At 36.0% G+C, this 23,611-nt stretch overlaps 1 protein-coding gene and 1 long non-coding RNA gene across 2 annotated transcripts in view; one reads left to right on the forward strand and one right to left on the reverse strand.

Annotated features, from left to right (window-relative positions):
* Positions 1 to 1,060, forward strand: LOC138701316 (uncharacterized). The gene is made up of 2 exons (XR_011332501.1): positions 1 to 141; positions 250 to 1,060. It is a non-coding gene; the product is annotated as an uncharacterized lncRNA (long non-coding RNA).
* The window catches only part of LOC138701315 (ADP,ATP carrier protein-like), a 27,959-nt gene continuing 5,138 nt past the window's right edge, over positions 791 to 23,611 (reverse strand). Inside the window, exons 2-4 of the mRNA XM_069828079.1 lie at positions 10,019 to 10,280; positions 8,366 to 8,600; positions 791 to 1,649 (exon numbers count right to left, since the gene is read on the reverse strand). Coding sequence (XP_069684180.1) covers positions 1,404 to 1,649; positions 8,366 to 8,600; positions 10,019 to 10,280 — 743 coding nt within the window. The 3' untranslated portion in view covers positions 791 to 1,403. The remainder of the gene's footprint in view (positions 1,650 to 8,365; positions 8,601 to 10,018; positions 10,281 to 23,611) is intronic.

Here is a 23,611-nt window from a genome sequence, read left to right on the forward strand (position 1 = left end):
GACCGTAAGTATATAAGGAATCTAATATAGTAACTTCAATAAAAATTAGAAGATTTGAATGGGTAGGTCATTTAATTAGAATGGAGGAGGAAAGAATGACGAAGATCTTCATTGGAACACTGGAGGGAAAGAGAGATAAGGGTCGTCCTAGATTGAGATGGTTAGATTATTGAGGAAGATTTGAGGAAGTGGGAATAAGGAGATTGAGGAAGAGGGCAGAGGACAGTATTGTTTTAAAGGAGGCTTTAGCTAAAATATTAGAGTTGTATGCCAAAAGAAAAGATGACCAGCAACGACAGTAACTAATTCACAAAAAAGTTATTTTAATTTGCGTAATGCATCAAATTTTAACTCATTTCTCCAGTGAAATTAGTAGCAACTTCAATTCCATCATTCAGTGCAGCCAACATCCTAATTTCATGAATATTTGTAACTTATTTTCTACATACATTCGCAATAGAAATATTGCAGTTCTGTAAAGCCAAGATTACATAAGCAGTATTTTGGAAGTGCTACATTAATTGAAGGGTTCAGAGCCATAGTGGGCCAAGCGCCATTTATTAAAAACGGAGAAAGCAAGGTTTAAAGTGAATACCATAGTTTAGTATTAATGTGTATACTGTATATTACTTGCTATACGTTTCATCGAATTATTGTAATAACTTCATTTTAACCCTTGTTTTCTACGGTTTTAGTAAATGGCGCTTGGCCCACTATGGTTCTGAACCCTTCAATTAGGAATATGGGTCATAAGTAATACGACAAAAGGTCTTTAGAATTTAACCTAATATTTTAAGTGCTTCCCTGTTTTTTTTTTATTCATCAATTTACATTCAATAACAGCCATAAATATCAAGTACGGCCCATTTATCCTGCAACAGCTGGGAAGATTTTTTTGTAACAGCAGGAAGGTAACTAGTAACTAGAAAACAATTCTCCGGGGTCTCATTCGACAGAAAATACAATTTTGTTGTGGCCCAGTAGATCTGGTGTTTTTATTTTATCTCTAGAGGGCAATGCTGCCAGCAGCCCAACAAAAATTAACATAATCCCTGTTGTTCAGAGACGACAAAGTCTTTATTTCGATTATTCTTTACTTGTAATCACATCCTACTAAACAAGTCCACATGTTTGTAAGTCGGTCTGCTGAATCTCCTGATGCTGAAATTTTTAAAGCCATCTACTGTCATATTCTGAAACAATGACATGCACACAATGTTACCCAACTCAAGAAGGAATTCACAAGACTTGTCACCGTTGTTGAGGTGTCTGAGCTCGTTGAGTGAGGAGCACAGACGCGACTTCTCGTCATGCGGGAACGAAGGTTGCAGCCGCCATGCGAGATGTTGGATGATGATGGGATCACGGCGGCAGTGGCGATGCTGACTCCAGTCGCGCGTCTTCTAGAAGAGGAACGCCTTGATTTCGTCGTAGAGTACCAGTACCAGAGCACCACCTGTACCTCTGAGGATGTTCGAGAAAGCACCCTTGAAGAAAGCGGCACCACCCTCAACCTTGTAGATGACTCCCCAGGCGTGGAGGGTGCTCTTGTAGACCATGTCCGCCTTCGCGCGGCCGGACTGCATCATCATTCGTCTACGCACCGTGTCGAATGGATACGAGACGATGCCGGCCACGGTCGTCACAGTCTGCGAACAAAACATGTGGCGATTATACAAGTATTCTGGACACCTATATCGGCGTGTTGAGATTGAATTCTCAATTAGTTCTGGGCCTATTTACATGCTCGATTTTCACAAGGAGTCTTTCACAGTGTCATATGGAAGTCACACTTTGTACTATCTACACGTCTTACGTACAAGGTGGACCACAAAAAAAAAAAAACAACTGACAATTTTAAACCTCTGCTTTTTCAGACTAAACTCGGCTGGGTTCGACTGCGAACATTCTCGAGTTCAGGAGTGTACACAAGAGTCGTACATATACGAAAATTTCGATGGTTTGTACGAGACGAAATGTACGAGAATTTCACTCGAACGACAATTATTTATGTTAGTTAATTAGCCACGATACAATTAATTATGTTACTTAATCACTCATTTAAAGTTGAGTGTGACTGCAACCTGTGTATATTTTTGTGTGGCTTTACTTTGTTTATAGTGTTTTTCTCTCTCTCTTTATTTCTTGTGTAGCTTTACTTTGTAAGTGTATTTTTTCTGTTTATTTCTATTATTGTATTTGTATTCCTGGTGTTGTGGAAGAGAAGGCCTCATGGCCTTAACTACACGAGACTAAATAAATAAATAAATAATAAATTTTTGTGATTACATACACGACTTTCACTACTTTTAAATACAGGGTGGAAGGGAACCTATTACATTAATTAAAATAAAATCTAAATCAGTTACATGAACACAAGCTATCTATAACACATGAAAATGGAATTAGAATCACAGCAAGTTCACGACCTACTGATATACCCAAAGATCCAACACACGCATAGATGTTAAAGCGTGTATAAATAAATAAAAAGACCAGTTATTTATAACACGTGAAAGCAGGCTCCCGTCGAAACTTGTGTATGCAATTTAGAGAGAGATTCCCCGAGATCGAAATTTCCGCTATCTATACCTCGCGCCATGCTCCAAGCAGAACGATCTGCACACACTTCTAGATCGATAGCGAAGATAAACCGATTCATTTACCCTTACTACACTATATGCAAGAATGTTGAACTTCTGCCAATTTACGTAGATCCGTGTCTATCAAACGTATTGTACTATCGTCCCTTATCGAGCATTTGCAGGGATTTCCCAGCTTCTGTTAAAGCCCAGTATGATCTAGATCGAGGAATATAACTCCAAAGAGGAAAACTGCAGCATCATAGGGAATGCGGTGCTAATCCCATGTTCAGACAAAATGACGAAGCTAGTTTGAAAGCTGTTATTGTGTCCAAGTGTTCGTAATGGCAGCTAATTTGTTATATTTGACACTTCTATTACGCTACTAGTGTTAAGAGTTTCCAATAGGAGTTTTCAGTTTCTGAAAACTTTCCTATTCAGAAAACTATCAACAAAGACCCATAAGAGTTGCCTACTTCTGCATCAGTTACGCCTCGCTGAACAGAATTATTTCAAACCCATAACACCACCATCTGTGTTCATAATTTCTACGAAAACAATTATCTCCCGACTCAGTTGCCTCACGAGTGGTGCCTTATTGAGATCACTTAGGTTCAAACTGTTTAAACAAACAAGATAATACTGAATACGTCGAACAGTTACCAAATAGGTTCTCATATGAACTTCGATATACCGTGAACGGGGTAACATTGGCCCATTAAGAAGGGTAACTTTGGCCTAACAATGTATATATATATATATATATATATATATATATATATATCTCGCACAGAATGTGGTATATCTTAGTAGTTTCAACTGTACTGTGTAAATGGCAGCTTCAGCCAGTGAAACAGTTTAAGTTCAGTAGATACTTTCCATAATTTTTTAAGTTCTAACGTATTCTCCAATTACGGCGTATAATTCAATTTTTTTAAAATAAAAATGGTAGATAAACAATTTATCCAAGAGTGAGAAATGAGGTTTGAAGTTCAATATGAAAAATACGAAATCCAATATAATCCAAGATTAACAATAGATATAGCTTTGGCAGATGAATGGAAGTCATCTAATTGAAGTGACTGCTACAAAAATACATAACAATATGAAAATTAAATGGTACCAATTAATAGCTTCAAAACTAGATTTTACAACTGGTTATTAAATAATCCTTTTTATTCTGTTGCCGAGTTTTTAACACAAACTTGTATGAAATTGTTTTTTTTAATAAATACGATTAATTGCAATTAGTTACAATTAATACATACAGGGTGCACCGTTTTCTTTAATTTAAAAGTTTCAAATTATTTCACGTTTCATTGTATTATTTAAATCTTACTGTTTCTTTTATTAGTGTATGTCTAATGACTAGGGACCGGATTTTTATGTAATTACATATTATATTCCTTTCAACCTAACCGTATATAAATAACAAATCTTTGCGAATCTTGTAATTACCATTAATATAATCGAATTTGATACTACATAGTTTTACATATTTACCCCACATTACATATTATGGCTTGGTATTACATAAATCTACATATTTAGGGGGTTTATTCATTTTTACTTCTCTAAAAGGGGAGGAAAACTTCTGTTAGGGAAGTTTACAATTTGAAATACACAGATTTAAAAAGCCTTTTTACTTACCCAACAAAATTTATATTTCGGCACGAAACATAACGTCCTTAGTTCCAGGCAAACAACAGTTTGTAAATGCCTATAGTTTGAGGTTTTAGTAGGTACTTTGTTCCTTAAAGGGAGCAGCTAAAATGCATGTGTCCCACATCTCCTTTTATTTTCTCCTAATCCAGTAAAGCGAAACAGTGCTTGCAGTACTGTTATTTATTTCACTCAGTTCTCTAGTTTTAGTACTTACAGTATAAAGTGCAAGTGAGTTTATCTACTGCTTTTAAGTAACTAAGATGGTCCCTGTATCTTCAATCCTAACGACAAAAATAAAATCATGGATTGCGATGGACGAAGGTTTCACTACAGATGGAAAAATTGCAATGTGTCTAGTATGCGGTAAAAAAGTCGGGTGCTCTATGAAATCACAACTGGAGAGTCTTACCTATCCTATACCTGCCAGATATTGATATTAAATATTTTCATGACTTTACATATTTTGGTACATATTCAGGTTATTTTCCTTACATAAATATGTACATATTTCACACCTTGATATTACATAAAAATCCGGTCCCTACTAATGACCAAAATAATTTGAATTGAATGTAAGTAAAAAAAAAATCATACGTAAGTACACAATACAGAATGCTGAAATGTCAAAGTTCTGATATAATATACTATACACATATTAGTTCGAATAATAATCACAACATAAAGAAAAATCAGTTTTTCAACTGCTAGACTTTTCTGCGCAAAATCTTCTGATTCTTGAATATTTTGCTACTCGTTCCGCCAATGCATGCCAAGAATGCTCTCCAGAGGGCCTTCAAGATGCATTAAGCCAATCAAGTAAAACCCACACTGGTCCACGTGTCAGATGAAGCTAGTTAGAACTGCGTGGACGCCTCAACATTAACGACATCTAGTTCACAATGCGGTGCTTCTCGAAACTAAACAACTATTCGACATCGGACCTAAATTAATGCGAATTCCTATTTAGTCTAAAAGTTAGGGAAGTGCAGTGAACTTTTTGAAGTCACAATCCGTACCATGGACGGGCGTATGCAACTGCATACTGATCTTTAATTACAGCTAATGGACACTATGCCACCACTTAACCTACTACAGTACCATGAAAATGAAATTCAGTGAAATTGTGAACATTTGTTAAGACTCTTTAGGTTCATTAAATTTGAGTAAGCCTATTATTTTCGGTAGATACCAACTCATTTGAGTTTTAATTTATAATTCTCTTTCCACTAACTTCACGCACACCATTATTCCTCACCACGTAATTCAAATACAATAGGTTTGTTACAGCACGGTTCAGGATCGATTCTCAACTGGCTGCTCATGCGCAGTAGCTCAATGTGCGTTCCAACAAGACTAACAGAATGAGAATGAATTCTGAACTCCCAACTTCTGTTCCAACATGCTTTGAAACTCGTTCGAAACGAGTGAAACTGATTCTGGATTAAGAGCAGAAACTGGGAAGTCTGAACTAGAGACCGCATGCGCAAATGATTTAATCTGATGAGGTTAAAACGCTTCGAGAATGGGCAGATTAAAATTAAAAAAGAGTCGATCACGAGTGATTTGGAAAATCATAGTGGTATCACAGTCTAGTATATACAGTCACGAAGCTCAATATGTAGGGATATGCATTCATAGATAGTTGCTAACCACTAGGATCACTACTATCGCCTCATCACATACGATGTGAAACAGTACAGGCACAGTCTATTGTTCCTAGTACCCTCATCAACTCGACCTTCCTGGCTATACAGGATGATTCGCGAGGAAATGTAAAAAAAGAGTATGTGAATTCTGAAGTCATTCCGAGTCAAAAAGTTCATATGAATATGGGTCCGTTTTCGAACGGTTACGAAGATATGGCTCTTTGATTTCACAAAAACTTCTGGGATTCCATTGTATTAACTCGCATTTAGAGACAGATAAAGGGCAAATTTAAAGTTTATATTCACGTACGCATACATAACTAATATTCTAGAAGTCGGGGTCGATGTTTTCGCACATTTTCAAATGTACCTCCTCCTGCTTTAATGCTCGGGCGTGAATCGCGCTCGTCGCTCGGGAGAGTTGCTCGTAGCTGTTCTTTATGCGGCGTGCAGCATCCAAAATACGGTCGATTAGCGCCTCTCTCGTTTCCCCCTTCCTTTGCTATACCAAGTCTTTCATCCAACCCCACAGACAGTAAATACTCTTCGATATAGAGCCCTTCTGTTCGGAAAGCTTCGTTCATATTCAGCAACGGCACGCAAGGAACTTCCATCGCACAAACCATAAACATACACAATATCGGCGTATTCTGCAGTCGAAAATTTATAAGGCATCTTGAAAAAAAGAACTTAACTCTTCCGATAACTGTACCTGTATAACTGCTGTACTGTAAGTAGCTGACTGAACTGCTGTGAACTGATAAGCGATAGTGTATTTGTGTTATGTGCGGGTTGTGTCATTACATCAGACAAGGGCAGGCGATTGGACATTTGTAATGCCCCACCACCCAGTTTGTGAGGTGAATGAACGTCTCTTATCTACATCGCTCACAATGCAGATTTCAATGTTTCAACATTCATTGCGATCAGTGACCTTGTCTCACGTCAGCAGCATATGGTAACGTCTGATTCACATTGGGGAGAGACTTTTACCAAAAAATCCATCTAGCTCCGTCATCGTTCGAAAACGGACATACGTTCATATGAACTTTTTTACTCAGAATGGCTTAAGATATCGTACCATAAAATTTTACCTTTCCTCGTGAATCACCCTGTATGGTAGACCGGTAATATCTTACTAAGGATTAAGTTCGGAAGATTAATATAATTTTAATATGAAAAGAACCTCAGACAGCCGTGAAAGAACAGTTCAAGAAACGTTCCAACGTAAAATCCCACCGAACTAGATCTGAGAACTTACAGAACTGGCGCATTCGTTGAAAGACGTTAGGTATTAGTTCGTAACGCGTTCTGAATTTGTTGAAACAAACCTAGTAATAATCTTAGAAATAATCAGCTGTGAATCTGGCTGCCATTTTGCTTTACTAGGCCTACTGATCATGGTTCTTTAGCTGCTGAAATACGACGAGTCAGAGATTACTGTGGTTAATCTTCGGTTTAAGTCCTAACCGAGGTCGATGCATCGTCAAAATCTTAAGCCGGAATTGCGTGGCAATTTTAACTGGTGATTACAATAACCTACGTTGATACACGCGGCCATCAGCTGTTCTGCAATCATGTAGTCTGAATATGCCGAACTGGCGAAAACGTTAACTACTATATTAATGTAATGTAAAATGTTAATTACAATATTGCATAAGTCATAATGACATTACTGAACAAGAATACTGAAATTAATTACGTCGGTATAATTTTTTTTTCAGAAAGCGTGATGTAAAGTTAATATTGTTTTTGCTGTAAGAAAAATCCTAATGTAAACACAAGCACGTGGCTGTCATACCCGTGATTGGCTCCCAGTCGAAACACTCACACGACACAGGAAAATAGTCCGTATTTGGAAACCATAATCTTGTATTATTTGAAAATAAGAAATTGAATTCTAGTTGTTAAATACGATGAAACATGTAACTTCACTTATATGTAAACCGCTATGTAAAAGAAAAGCTAGCTACTTTTATATTTTGTTATGTACTATGAACGCGGATGAATACCAACAGTCATACCGAGGTAGTCTGGAGTCACTTGAGCTCGTAGTTGTTCACGTAAGCACGTGGTACTGAAGTATGGCTTCTCCATCCTCAGTGTGTTTGGTTATTAAACATAAGAGTAGAAATCCTCTCAAAAGCGGAGAAAAACAAAGTCTTAAATGTATATAATAAGTTATGAGAGTTTTAATCACAGTAATTATAAAGTAAATGTTTCCTAAGCAAACGAATGCATAGTAGTGAAGTTAGGCCTACTTTACGAGTAACGGGAAATGTTTAACATGAAACAGAATGTACAACAGTAGGCGGGAACACGTACTGAGAATCTATGGCGCCAAACAGCGGGCAATGAAGCCTCACTTCAGTCACATGCTATTGTTTATAGCAGGATTTTTCTTACAACGAAAAGATTATAGCTTAAAATAATTAGCGGAAGACAAGTTCATGCTGCAACTACGAAACGTACCTGTGCAATGGCCCATGAGATGAGGAACGGCGTGTTCTTGGGGTCGGGCAACATGCCCTTTGCTGTGTCGAAGAAGCCGAAGTATGCGGCACGGTAGATGATAATACCCTGTACAGACACGCCGAATCCACGGTACAGTCCGACGAGACCGTCACTCTTGAAGATCTTGGCGATGCAGTTGCCCAGGCCACTGAACTCGCGCTGATTCGCGCCCTTGCCTACATCGGCGGCCAACCTGCAACGAGACAGCGAGTTCACAACAGAACTTCACTTACCCTAGGAACCAGCTCCAGCAACTTTGCACTAAAGCAGCGTTTCTCAAACTTCTTTGAAGTGGGGACCACTTTTTTAAGTCAGAACAGTTCCGCGGACCACCTTTCTCTTGTTCCCATTCGAAAGCAAATTTATCATTTTCGTAGCATATTTCAATACCAATAGGCCTATATTTATATTTTAAATTTGAATTAAGGTTCGGTACTTTGGTCCTCTGTTATGAATTTGAGTGGTCCCTGGCTGGGTTACAGGCACGGCGCCAGATGTGCAGGGAAATGATGTGGAGAAACACCACGTTCAGAGTGCTTTAAATCCCCCTTTTGTTGCTGAGAGCAGAGTAGGAAGTCGATAGACGGGTAGGGTAATAAATTTCATAAAATGCAGTACTGGAAAAAAAAAGTGAAATTAGTTTGCCATGTATCATTTCCAAACTCGGAGATGGTTTCTCAGACTGTTTCGAACACCATTTCATGTACACTGACGTTCAAAGATACCTGATCCCTACTAATCGACAGTGCTCGATAATTCCGTGGGCTTGCAAGAAAAAGTTGACAAGTCTCATTGCTTTCCTAAGTTGTTACCAACTTATCTAATAAACCGACATGTTCCTGCAAGTGTGGCTTCGTTAGTTGTTACACTTTCTGTTCCAGTAGGCTACAAGATGAATTATTATTATTACTCGAGTTTTTAACTGGGTAACGCATGCGCATCTAGCAAAGGAAGTACTTGACTGAGGGCTCACCCAACTATTGCATAAAGTGGGGCAAAACAAAGCGTGGACGCCCTGGGACAGAATACGGTCTCTATACATATTTTTTTTGAAAGGTGGGACATGACAGTTAAGCGGCCGAGCTTGGAACTACAGAGCTATGTTGCCAATATGGACTACCACACTGCCAGCTGATGAAAGCTAGCAATTGACGTTAGATGGCTGACGTTAAAACATTCATTGACAATTGACGAGAAAGTGTGTCCTCTAACATTTCGGTGAAAATGGAACGGTGTTCAATCATGCATGAATCACATCTCTAGTCTTTGAAGGTATGGCACTTCCTCCAGGAAGACAGGCAATTCGTTTGCTATGAAATGATGCACTGCACCATTCAATCTGTTGGGTAGTATGTAAGGTTCTATGGACATTTGAAGGTGTATGATGTAGCGTCAGTTTTAGGACCCATGTTTATTAGACTTTTTTTCTTGGTTTTGGTGCTTACTACCTCCTGTCAAAATATGGAATACTTTAACGCCCTGTATACATACACTTGGGTTATTTAACATCTGCAATTCAACATGAATTCGTACATATAAACTTATTTGAATCAATTCCTTCAACTTGAAACAATGGTTAACGTTAAGGAAACAAGACAAATTCTTACTAACCTTGTTCGGGCGAAGTCGAGGGGGTAGACAAAACATAGGGAGGTGGCACCAGCGGCACCGCCAGACGCCAGGTTACCCGCGAAGTAGCGCCAGAACTGTGTGTGTTTGTCAACGCCTCCCAAGAAGATTTGCTTGTACTTGTCCTTGAAAGCGAAGTTCAGGGCCTGTGTTGGGAAGTATCTGATGACATTGGCCAAGTTACCACGCCAGTAGCTGAGGAATCCTTGCTCTTTGGGAATTCGGACGAAGCAGTCGACCATACCTGCATCATACCAACAATGCCTTAAAGTGACATTCACAAGCCCGTGGGGCTGTCTCCCCTAGCCCTCCTGCCTCATGAACTTTACATTTCTGGAGAGTTCATCTACGGATACAAGAAATAAACCTTTCTCAAATTATTCCTAGTTGTGGAGACAAAATTCTCACTAAATGAGAATCACTATCTTTTTACCAGATGTTTTATTAAGACTTTTTATTATTGCTCAAGTCGGCACCGAAACTACCGGAATATTATTTAACTGAACAAAGGTAATTCCTGGTTCACGAGTTAGTTTGTGAAAAACAAACAACATTGTTGAAAATCCTAAATGAAAAATATCATTCCAAATATTAGACGAAACTCAGATGGTCAGACTTCGGAAATAACGCAGTCAACAAAAAAATTCTAGTTTACAACTGGGCACGAGTACTTTGAAGTCAAGTCTCTGCAGCTATCTATAGTCCGGATCAGCTTACTTCATACCCTAAAGGTGAAACCTAACCCATTGCTACATATGCTAGTGGATTGTGGCCATTTTCTAGTTTGCAGGTTAAATTTTCTTTTGCCAACTTCGTTTCGAATTTCGATACTGACAAATACTACAAATGGTAGTGATTTTGTAACTGGTATGTTGGCAGCTGAGACAAATATCGACAATATTCGTCGGTACTGGAATTCCATGAAATTAAAATTGTACTAGATTTCTGGGCCGGTTACTAGAAGCTAGTGAAATCTGAACACACTAATAATTAATATCAGTATCAATATTATAATACATAATAGTTATTTTATGTGTTGCGTTGCGGTTATAATTCGAGACTATAGTCAGTTAAGTTTTTGGAGTTCGTACTAATAATTTCATGCGGTCAAACAAAATACATTTTTAGGTTAGGTCTCTTGAGTCAATTGTTTAGTCAAACCAATGAATTTCGTATTGCCAAACAAAATACTAGACATATTGATCCCTTTCCCATACAGTTTGCCTTCGAAAATACAGTATATTACAAATTATTGAATTATTTAGTATAACCTTCCAACAAAGTACGGTAAGTAAATAAGTCATTTAGTACGTAGAATCGTGTGATATCTGGTAACAGTTGGCAACACTGACAAGACTGCAATACTTGCTGTTTAGGAACTATTCTTATGTGATCCTCACTATACGAATGGTATATGTTACTTCTACAATGTTCTTTGACCATAGACCATAGTTATGAGTACCTAGTTTTCGCAAACGATTCACGAAATACGTGTTTTCAGCTGATAAAAAAAACATTTTATCTTTCAAGCCCTTCGAAGTCTAAGTACCGTTAGGTTTAAACTTGCGAAATATCTTAATTTTTTTTATTCGAAACTGGTATTTAAATTTTTTTTTTCATCTTAAAAGATTCTAATTGAAGTCTCAAATGTACAACATTTTTTATTTAATATTCAAACCCTATTTATTGACAGAATTTTGAATCTAATATTCAAACTAAATTTCGAGTGACATTTTAAAATATAAAGTAGAAATAGCCTGAATGTATTGTGGTGCCTATTAGTTTATATTAGTTTCGGTATTAATCACACAGGTTGGGAGGCTTACACAAATTTCTCTGCACAACATTTTGTCGATATAAAACAAAGTAGCCTATTGTTAAAATACCCTTGATTATTCAGATCTCTATTTGCACGACTACTCAAAAAGTTTTATTTCTAAATGTGAAGCAAGACCATTTTTTTTCCGTTATAGGGAAATTAGGCAAATTTTTATACCAAAATTCAATATTTTTATTCACCGTAAAATAGGATCTCTACTAATAAATAATTATGGAAGTGCTTACTTTATGGCAAATCTCTACATTTTTTCTGGTAAATGGTGCTCGAGTCTTCACAACAATAAATTAGTAGTACTCTTAAGAAAAAAGTTGAGAACCTCTAGCCTAATCAGTCACGTCTCAAGTATATCACAAAATTCTACTTTAAAGACAGGAATTCCATGCAAATGTATGTTTTTATTTAATCTTGCTACAGTTAAACTTTGTAAATATCAGTTTCATGCTTTAATGAGTCTAAATAAGTATACTTTTTCCTTGCATATTTGCAAGTTTTGGACTTTTTGGGGATGAATTCATGTATAATGTAGGTTTTTTTTTAGGACTTTAGGACTAATAAATAATTTTAATAGCATAATACTAAATTTTATAAAAGTCTCTTTTCGAGTCCCAGTTATGAATTTTTATATTCTGTAAGAATAATAATTTGTGGTGAAAATACTGAAGACCGAATTTAGCCTAGCTTTCTCTCAAATTTGACCATTTAAATTTGCATCTGTTACTTCTTGTAACATAGAAGTGTTATTCTCTATGTGCAAAAAACTGAAAATCCATTAAATTTACTGCTGAAAATTTGCAAAAGATCGTTTGCAGCACATTGTGTCATAGAAAATAAAATGTAGGTTTCAATTTCGATAATTCATATTTTTAGAGTTTCCTTCCTTCATTGTGCGTATTTTGCCATTTGATAGTTCATGAATACATGCATAGTTAATGATTTGATGGTGCATAAAAATCTTGTCTAGTTAAAAGATCTTTTCCTTTTCTTTTCAGCGGATGAACTTCAATTCTTTTAAATCAGTTACACATTAAACACGCTGAACTAGTAATATACAGTTCACTAATACTTTATTTAGCACAAAACCTAAGAATTTAGGAATACGTGAATTACAAATTCTCATACGTTTTACGAGTTTATTAGAATTTAGAAGGCAAATTATATTATATGTGCACACAGGTATGACCATTTTCTAGCTTACTTGAAAAACAAAACTTTATAATTATATATTTTAACTTAGGGGAGAGTCGCGTAGTATCGGACATCGGGTAATATCGGACAGTGAGTTTCTTTCATCTACCACACGATTATAGTACCTGATTGACATGGTTACGTTTCTGTGATGTCGCATACAGAAACGTAACCATGTCATTCAGGTACTACCATATGGTGGTAGATGAAAGAAACGCACTGTCAGATATTACCCGATGTCCGATACTACCCGATTCTCCCCTAATTTATACATTTACAGTCTTACTAATAAACCGTGTATAGTTTTTATACGAGACTTATGCAGAGATGAGACAGAAAACGTTACTAATAAACCGTGAATAAGCTATGGACGTATAAGCAGGCTGTAACTATACAATGGGATTTGCTTTGCAGTAGTTATATACACGAAACCCCTTGTTTAAGCGTTGCATATAGGGAAAAAATGGCCGCCCCTCTAACAGCTGTTCGTATCGACTGTCATTTTTATGATGGTTACTTTGTAACCACAGAAGAACAAACCAAAGATCATTTTATTATTAGAATAATATTGCTGTGGCTTGTACTCTTTGACCAAAATGTAGTGTGGTAATCGATTAGAGCCAGTTGCACTATCGATATTTAACACGCCACACTAGAGCGCTCTACCGGATGCAATAGAGAACCTCAGATATTCTATTATCTTTTGTAATGAAGTAATGACGAAACTATGACGTAGCTGTGTAACAGTTGTACTGTTATACACGATTATTAGCAAGGAATTTACACACGACTTATAAACGAGCTACTCATTGTATAAGTATAAGACAGTTAAACGTCTGTATATAGAGTTTTTATTAGTAAGACCGTTATAATTTACGTAAGTAACATGCAATTTTGCACAAGTCAACGAAATAGAGAGCTGCAATCACTACAAAAATATTCATCTGCTTAACGAAAATCTGAATTCGAAAGTAATATGAATCAAAATATACGAGACCTCGCTTCAGTGATTCCCTCACGAATAACATATTTACAAAGGTTGGCAATCCTTTACATAGGCGCTTTTGCTACTTCACTACCTGGCCTGGTGTAATTTCACTGAGAAATCGCAGCGGAAAATAGAAATAATTATGTATCTATAAGTTCCGTTTTCACCAACACATTTCAATTTGCTCAATACAAGAAAATCTTCGCATTTGATTGGGTGTAATCCGTCGTGGTTTATTTATTTTAGTAGGTTATTTTACGACGCTTTCTCAACATCTAGGTTATTTAGCGTCTGAATGAGTTGGTGATAATGCCGATGAAATGAGTCCAGGGTCCACCACCGAAAGTTATACCTTATTTTATTTCATGGAGTGCAGTTTCATAGAAAGGACTTTGCCGACAGACCTACTGCCCACTACCAATTGGTTGTCATAAATAAATGTCTTCCTTACTGTGACGGAAATCTTGTCCTCTCCTGTTAGTAACCAATCACAACCCTCGTTCAGAAGAATTGACAGGCTCCCGTCAAATCCACGTGAAGGCAGAGTTGTCGCATCTTTTCCGAATTCCAAGAATACCGTCAATTTCACTGCATAATTTCAAGGGTCACCAGGATGATTGTGGCAACTGTGCAATGTTGGGACGAGGGGACAGGATGGAATTGTCAGAGGCGTTTGTGTAGGAAGTCAAACCTGTAAGTGGGTGTTCAAAGGAGCCACCGAACTGCACTCCTTGAAATAAAATAAGGTATACCCGCATTTGCTCATATTGGGTTGAGGGAAAACCCCGGAAAAACCTCCAGGTAGCTTGCCCCGACCGGGAACTGTACACGGACCACCTGGTTTCGCGGCCATACGCGCTAACCTTTACTCCACAAGTATGAACCGTCGTTTATTTCTTTTACATTTTTGTCTGAACTGTTTCATAACGCACAATTCCTGGCCAAATAGACTATTCTAGAATAATGGAAAATCCGACCAATAGTTTATAGAAAACACTGAACAGATGGTAAATACAAGTCACTTTCCCGGTATCTAAAACATTGAAACCTCCCAGAAATTCTGCATTTTTCGTAACATACTTTTCTCGTACCTCATAACACAAATGCTTTAGGTGAGTCAGGAACAGGGGTGAGGGTCAAGTAAGCTTGGTTTACTCACTCCACATCTGGCAGGAGTGACAGCTTACTCTCCTCTCAAGGTCGCGTATACAGGATAACAAGCAACGTCAATTTCATGCGGTTGTTCTTTAAAATATTTCAAATAAAGTTCAATACAATTTTGCTCGTTTTTTTGTTTTATATGAAACATTTAATAGCGTGTTTTGGGAAAGTTGTTGACTTAATTCCAAATTTCCTCAGTCAATTTAAGAGCAGTGCATTATTGTAATAAATGAAATAATTTTATTTTCGTACTTTAAATGTGCAGAAATTTGATCTGAATAAATTCAACATTTTTTGTTGTTGTAATAATGTTATAATCAGGGAACGGATTTATATGGACTAAAAATATATGAAATATGTAAATATATATGTAGTTATTTTTACCAAAATATGGAATTAAATATGGATTTTTACCAAAATATGGAATTAAATATGGACTTAAAATTATAAAAAAATGACTATGTACGTTAAATATTGGTACATTTTAATCAAACTAAACAAAAAATATAATGGACGTACCTTATCTTCCAATGTAGTTTCAACAAAACAATTTTTATTGTCTGTTACCATAACAATAGGTTACAAACATTTCTTTCAAGTGCTGAAAAGTGAATCTTCTTCTATTGTCTCTGAGGATAGATTTATACTGACTAAAAGAGCGTTCGACGTCACAAGAAGTAACTGGTACATAATTCAATTTCACAATGTCTGCTGGGGATAAGTCCAAGTTAATCTTCACTGTTGATTCACCACTCATCACAGCAACAACCTTTTGTAGTTCTTCATATCCAGGGTTTTTTGAAAGTACAGTGTCCACCTTAGCTCTTACTGCATCTGCAACTTTACCTCTACCACGATTCAGTTGTTCCACAGTACTATTTATAATTTCAAAACTTTCAGATAGTGAAAGGTGCCTATTTTGGAGACTTTTGAGCGTTTTTATGATGCATGAAAATGTATGCTGAATGTGAGCTAAGTCATTCTTCACACTTATGTCACAGATAACTGTTTTCGCAGTATCAATTGAGACTGCATCTTCAGAGTCCAATGCAAGGAGAACATTGTTAATAGAGTCTATATGTTCGGCATAATATTCAACTGCTTCTAGCCATGTACCCCATCTAGTTAAAATTGGCTTTGGTGGCAATGGAATTTCGGGGTACATTTCTTTCAACACGTTAACTCTACTGGGAGCTTTGAGAAATACTTTTTTCACTGATGAAATCAACAAATCTACTTTAGGGAAATTGTCTCTGACCACTTCTGCCACACGATGAAATGCATGCGCCACACAAGTAAAATGAGTCAATTTAGGATATACAACAGATAATGCTTGTCCAGCTTTGACCATATAAGGGGCAGCATCGCTAATAAAGAATAACACATTATCGTACATAATACCCTTTGGCCACAGGATACCCATAGCTTCGTTGAACAGTTTAACTATAGTTTTGTTATTGCACTTTTCTAGAACATCACAATGTAAAAGAATTCGTTCAGAATATTGTTCACTTAACAAACCGATAACTACATTACCAACAAGTCTACCTTCTTTGTCGGGAGTCTCATCAATGGAAACCCAAATTGAACTATCTTTAATTTCATCTCTTATCTTCTGTATTGTCTCATCGTAGATGGATGGAGCATACGTCTTCCTAAGTGTTGACTCATCCGGGATTGTATGTTGAGTATATTTTTCAAGGAATTCCCTGAAGACCTTATTCTTTAGTTTGTAGAGAGGAATATCAGCAGAGATGAGAGAACGGCACAGGTCGATGTTAAACTCAGATCTTACATTCGATGTTGTTGGTTGTGTTAAAAACAATTGTCTCTGCTTGGAATTTAGTTGTTTGTTGGCCTGATGTTTACTAGTTGTAATGTGTTGTTGCACCAGGAACTTTTGTGTAGATGATACTGCACACTGACACAAATTACAAAATAATATTTTATTGTCAGTTGATAAACCATCTTCTTTAAATTCTGAAATGTAACTTGTTAGTTTTGATTTTAAATTGACTGAATGACGTACTTTTGGCATATTTACCGTCTTTATAGTATGATTTACAAAACTGAACCTATGTGTACTCTGACTGGCATTTAACTGTTGAGCTGCACAACTGAAGTCTGTTAAAAATTTTAAATTAAATTAATACAGTTTTGTAACTTACTTTCCCATTGTTGATAGGACTGCTAATTTTCAAATAACTCTGATGTTAAAGGGATTACTGAACATGTGTTTAAATCTCTATTGTTGAAATGTATTTTTAAAAGTTAATGGAATTTTGTTTTGTTTTATTGTTAAACCTAATATAATATGGACTGTTTTATATGAAATATGGAAAATATATGGAAATTAACGAAAATATGTACTAAACTCTAAAATATGGAAAAATATGGAAAATAAAAGTAGGATTTTTCAACCCTAAACATTGTGAAACATAAAGATAATGCAAAATATAAATTATATTAGCTTTATAAGTAAATATGTATTTACATATAAATCCTTTCCCTGGTTATAATGTATCTTTTGCAGCGACATATTTCGTAGGTCTGACATTTCGTAGGCCTACTCACCACTCGTGAGTTTTTTTTTTAAATTTCAATTAAATTTATTATACTCCATGAATCTTACACAGTATATGGGACAAGTAAAAGTTACACCACAGTCTAGTATATAGTCACGAAGTTCAATACGTAGTAAATATGCATCCATAGATAGTTGCTAACCACTAGGAACGCTACTATTGCCTCATTACAGACAATGCGAAATAGTACCTGCACAGTCTCTTGTTCCCAGTACCCTCATAAACAAGCTTCGTGACTGTATATACTAGACTGTGGTTACATCCACACTTTTTTGGAGAGCGCGCACTGACTTAGAACGTGCCAATTCAATTCACTTATTGTATTCCATAAGACATTGCGCTAGCATTGAAGCTTTAAATAAGATTTGTAACAAGTCAATATTTATGTATTTTTTCAGACGACATGAGGCGAGTCCGAGTCTCGCCATAGACTACCTGACATTTTCCTTACGGTTGAGGAAATCTCAGAAAAAAAACCCCGAACCAGGTAATGAGCAGGCAAACAAATGTACGCACATTATCAATTACTGCAAGGTCAGGTTCAGGAATCTGACGTTTCATTACGCGTTACAAAATGGCAGAGCCTAATCTGGTCAATTTAAAGTGTTCCTTCTCATCATGAAGGGGATGAATATTAGTTCTTACACAGCTGTGTTATAGTATAATACGGGATATGCAAGTTTTTAACAAAGTATCAATGAAATATCTTAACGTTCTAATACACGTCTGAATTATAAAATTCTGCAGACTATCAATATCCTGATCCACTTTTGGCAGCCATTACAAACGCCTCCATTAATATTCGAAATTACTTCTTGAACATGGCTACGTTACGAATGAAGTGTTTAAACCGACTATTACACTCTTACTACGTCATACTACTTTTGACCAATAAAACGGTGCGAAAGGACGTATTTCAACCAATCATGGCTGCTTATCGCACAATTTTATCGCGTCCCTAGCATTTGTTTCTTTGTTTGCCAACATTTGAAACTGCGCTGGTCTGGACGTCAAAAATATATATAAAATTACAAACCACTCCAGTCGATGCACAGCAGTTTCAAATATGACTCGCATTGGCATTCAAGAACAAGAATTAATAAAAGTCACTGATCATACCTATGCATCTTCTGAAATCCGATTTACAAATAAATGAAGAGCACCATTCGGAAATCCTAAATAAGTTGAATACACCATGTAGGCCTAAATCAACGAGTTCCACTTCTATTATGCACACGTCCAATGTAACATCAATTGAACCACCAACCACATTCAAATTTGAAAATTGTACATTCAATAATTATTCCTTTTAAAATTATTCATGTTTATTTTTTATGTCATCGTCGTTAATTAAAACTTTTCTAACACTTGTGTATATTAGTTAGGTTATGTTATAGCTTCTGCTCTGAGAGGATAAAAAGAACTTCTGCTATACGATATTATGGATAGTCACGTATCAGAGATTGTTTAATATTAAGATTTATTGAATAGTAATCATTACAGCGTCTGTATAAAGACACTACTGCCATCTAGCATGCATCTAGCGTAATATTTGTAATGTTGAGATGGTACAATAATACATTTGGAGACAGTTGTATTTTCGTAAGTCAATTAATATTTTATTGTATTGGAGTACTTCGTTACTTCTAATCTTTATATACTTTCTTCTAATCGTGTAATAGCCAAATCCCACTCGAGTTTTGATTTTCTCTAGATAAATCAAAACTTCTAGTGACATTACTATTGATAAATGTCGATACCGGTATTTTACAACTGTTACATCTTCGGTAGTTGCGATAACTTGCCACATTACGTTCGTTACTGTAGCACCCACTCAACTTTCACATGGACTTAAAAACATTATTTTCAGCTCTGTAATAAATACATAACCTTTTATGTTCAGGTTCGAGGTAGTTTCCTACTATTTAATAGTAATATTTGACAAGAAAGAACGTAACTAGTTCTTGAAGGTGAGTAATCTGTCCGAAAATTCATAGGTCACTACCAATTTATTTCCAGATTATTCTCAGTCCCAGTGTGTACCGGCGAAGTGGCAATACTATCCACTGAAAATAATTCACATTCTGACATTCCACAATTTGACCTGACAACATAAAAATATTAAATGCCGTTTAACAATTCCACATTGATATGATTCTTTAACCCGCTGAAGTTTGTTTGCATGCGTTTATCTTCACGAAAATAAAAGTACATGTGCATCAATATTTACATTAACCTAACTTCTGACCTTCAATTATCAGTTCCAGATTAGAAGTATTTATACGCAGCATAAAGCAGGAAGAAATGTCTGGAACTGATTATCTGAAATGAAATGCGTAACATTTAATCTGCAACATTATACTCCTATTTGTACTCACATTAACCACGGTAAAAAAATTTCACTTTCGAACTATGCTTTATCAGTTTATCCCAACACACTTTATACATTTTTTTTCGAGTTGCATTTATTAGACATTTGTAATAAGATGCCTTTTATTTAATAGTTACGTTTTTAAGGCAGTGTCAAACATTCAACTTACTGCAAACCGCATTTACAGTACCTTCATACGGATCTGCAGCACCTCGTACAATGCTAGTTACGGGACAATCGAATTTTACAACTTCTCTTAAAAGATGCACATTTCCTATATTTTTATATCACCTGTTGCACATTTCTATGGTAATTATGCGTGAATATGGCTCTTCATAATACTTCAAATATTCCAATTTTTTACATTCCGATATACAATATATATTATTAATTGATTATTTTGTTCTGAGTTAGGTCTTCAATCGAAAATGTTTTAGTGTTTGGTCCAGGACGTTTCAACGCAATAAAGGTTAGAATTTTTTGTAATAAATTGTCGACAGATTTGGTCCAAGACATTTTTAACGCAATAAAGGTTAGGTTTTTTTTTTGTAATAAATTGTCGACAGATTGTCAACACAGAATCCATGCGTTTTGAACACTAATAACATCGCAAATCATCCACCACCACCAAGAGTTAAATTAAAACAATGACAATTCAGCAGCACAATAACCAACTTATGAATCATCCACAAGCTAAAAACCCGGAATATTTCAAGCATTATGAAGCACAGTTTTTATGCACAATTTTATTTCTATATAACGATAAATAAAATTTTGTTCTAATGAAACTATCCCGCATCTCATGTGTTACGCAGTAATTTATTCCATCACCGATATTTAAGTATGAATCAACCTGTCATTTTTATGAATAATTGTTTACATTTAAAATCTCTTAATAATTTAATCTGTTTTAGACATGGCTCTCTCAGTCTACAGTCCAGAAAAATAATGGAAAAACTCGGGATATTATTGCGCACGATCCCTATGGAATTACAATACAGCACTGCCACAACAATAAATTTAAAACACTGCCTATTAATAATCTACCAATTTCAGTTTACAAAGCTTCTTCGCAATTAAAGTGATCCCGATTTCAAATACGACGTGTGTTTTCAAACAATTTTCCAAAATATCGTTTTGGATGCAATTCTGGAAAGGTGTCTACGAGGAAAGAAAAATGTAGATTAGGACAAAGCGAATGAAGACTCATGCGTCTGTATTTATGTGAACTAGCTGATGCTACCAACAAATTAGATTAAACTAATCTCCAAGCAACTTATGTCACCGTATACGGTTTGTCACTTTCTGCTCCTTCGTAGTAATTCTGATTATGCCATGCCAATTTTTTTTTTAAATTGGCTCGAATTTTGGATTATTTCGTCTGACGAAATTCTTCTCCATTAGAGAGAATTCTATGGATTATTCCTGTACTGTACAATTTCATTTATTATATCGAGTTTACGGAAAACCCGTTAAAAGCCAATTTTGAGTAGTTAATTCTGAGTTACTCTAAAATAAACTTGTTACAATGAAGTAAAAACTCGAGAAACGTTCACTGCCGATCAGTTTTTGGACGATGTACAAAGGTTTTATTTATTGCTTGACAATGTTCTAACTCTCCAGAATGGAAACAAATCCAAACTCAAGATATTTACAGGGATATGCTATAAAATTATATGCACGAATCGTGCTTTGGTCTACTTGACTGCAAAATGCAAAAGAAAATTCCAGTGCGTTGCTTTTGTAGTGTCAATATTAGCGGTCTACTTGAATTAAATTGTGTGCAGAAGCATCAAACACACCCATAAAGTATGTTACTATACTAAAATTGTTCATTTAATACCCTAGTGGTAGGCTTTGTATTGCTATACAGTAGAACCTCTATTATCCGTGGTAATGAAGGGGGTAGGCTGAACGGTTAATCGAAAAAATCTGATAATCCGTACGATAAAAGATTTTCGTAAATTTAGTGAATAATATTTACACTTTCGTAATTCCCTTTGTGGTTTTGCCGCTGTTGCGTTTAATATGCTAGACAGTGGATCAGAAGTTCACTAATTTAAGTCTGGTTATCAACGACGGGTTTTTAAGGGGCAATGAAACTCCTTGTAATGGCTGTCTGTGGAAAGATATCACTATTGTAGGTCTCGTGTTGTAGATTTACATACTTTCTACACTCCAATCTCGTATTGTGATGCGAGATGAGCCATGCTTTATCTTTCCCCAAACCACTCAATTATTTACACTTTTTTTTTTCGATTCTTAACACAATTAGTGCTCGTTTAATACCCGTAGAAAATATTTTATATAGAAGTGATACAGTACGACAATTCGAACAATAGACCATATTGTGTAAGGGAAAATTCTTGTAATAACCCTCTCTAGAAAAAAATAACGTGCTAATACAACGTGTAATACTTCATATACTTCTGCAGCAAAAAAAGCGAGAGAAAGACAGACGGTTAATCCAGCAATCGGTTAATAGGGTGAAGGATAATCGGGGTTCTTCTGCATATATTTATCAATACTCGATATGTCAAGCGAACTTGTCATATTTTCGTTATTTTGACTTTTGCCATCACCATGCACAGCAATAACTTTTAAACCAGGAGGCCTTAAAATTTAAATTAAAATTGCTAACCTTTTTTGTTATTCTCAATTAACTTTAGATATGACTGTTTTATACTCCACGTGGAGTTTATACCTGCACGTCAATTAAAAATGATAACACATTGGAAGACATATTACCCCTCCTTATGAACGAAGCGGCATTGAGAAGGTCTAATGAACTCATCTCTTCAAAGGAAAGCTTCGTCTTTGACAGGGCTGGGTGTTCATTGATCACGCAGGCTGTACCAAGAAACGATTGCAATCAACACAGTAACAGTATGTATTTGGCAATATAATCCATTTTAATCTTGTTTTTAAATAAGGACTTTAATTAAAATTGGGAATGCGTCGTGGACCCTTCAGTGTAGACAAACACGCAGCAGTCCAACACTTGAAGGTAACTTACGAAACATGGAAGAAATTTAATTTTCAGACATGAAACTGTTGTGTGATCCAGTGGTACTATAAATCCAGATTAATAAGGATAACAAGAAATGACAGATCTCGACACCTGGACAAGTCTACTGTAGTCTACTGATTAGAAAAATAAATAGAACGGCAACACTGCAGATTCAAACTTATTCTAATACTGCCCATAATAAGAACGCCAGAACAGTGCAGAGATCTTCTAGGAGTGAATTTCTGGTGAATGGCAGTCCTGAGACCACTCAGGAAATGAAATATACAGGAGGCTAAAATGGGCAAATCATCATAAAAAATTCAAGTAACAGTGCCCTGTAGTCTGAGGAGTCGAAATTTTAAATCTTCAAACAGAACATATTTTAGTGTGTCGGTCATCATCTATAAAGTTCATCGTATTGTGTAACTAAATTTA

This window comes from Periplaneta americana, chromosome 6 (genome assembly GCF_040183065.1).
Source record: "Periplaneta americana isolate PAMFEO1 chromosome 6, P.americana_PAMFEO1_priV1, whole genome shotgun sequence".
Taxonomy (NCBI): Eukaryota; Metazoa; Arthropoda; class Insecta; order Blattodea; family Blattidae; genus Periplaneta; species Periplaneta americana.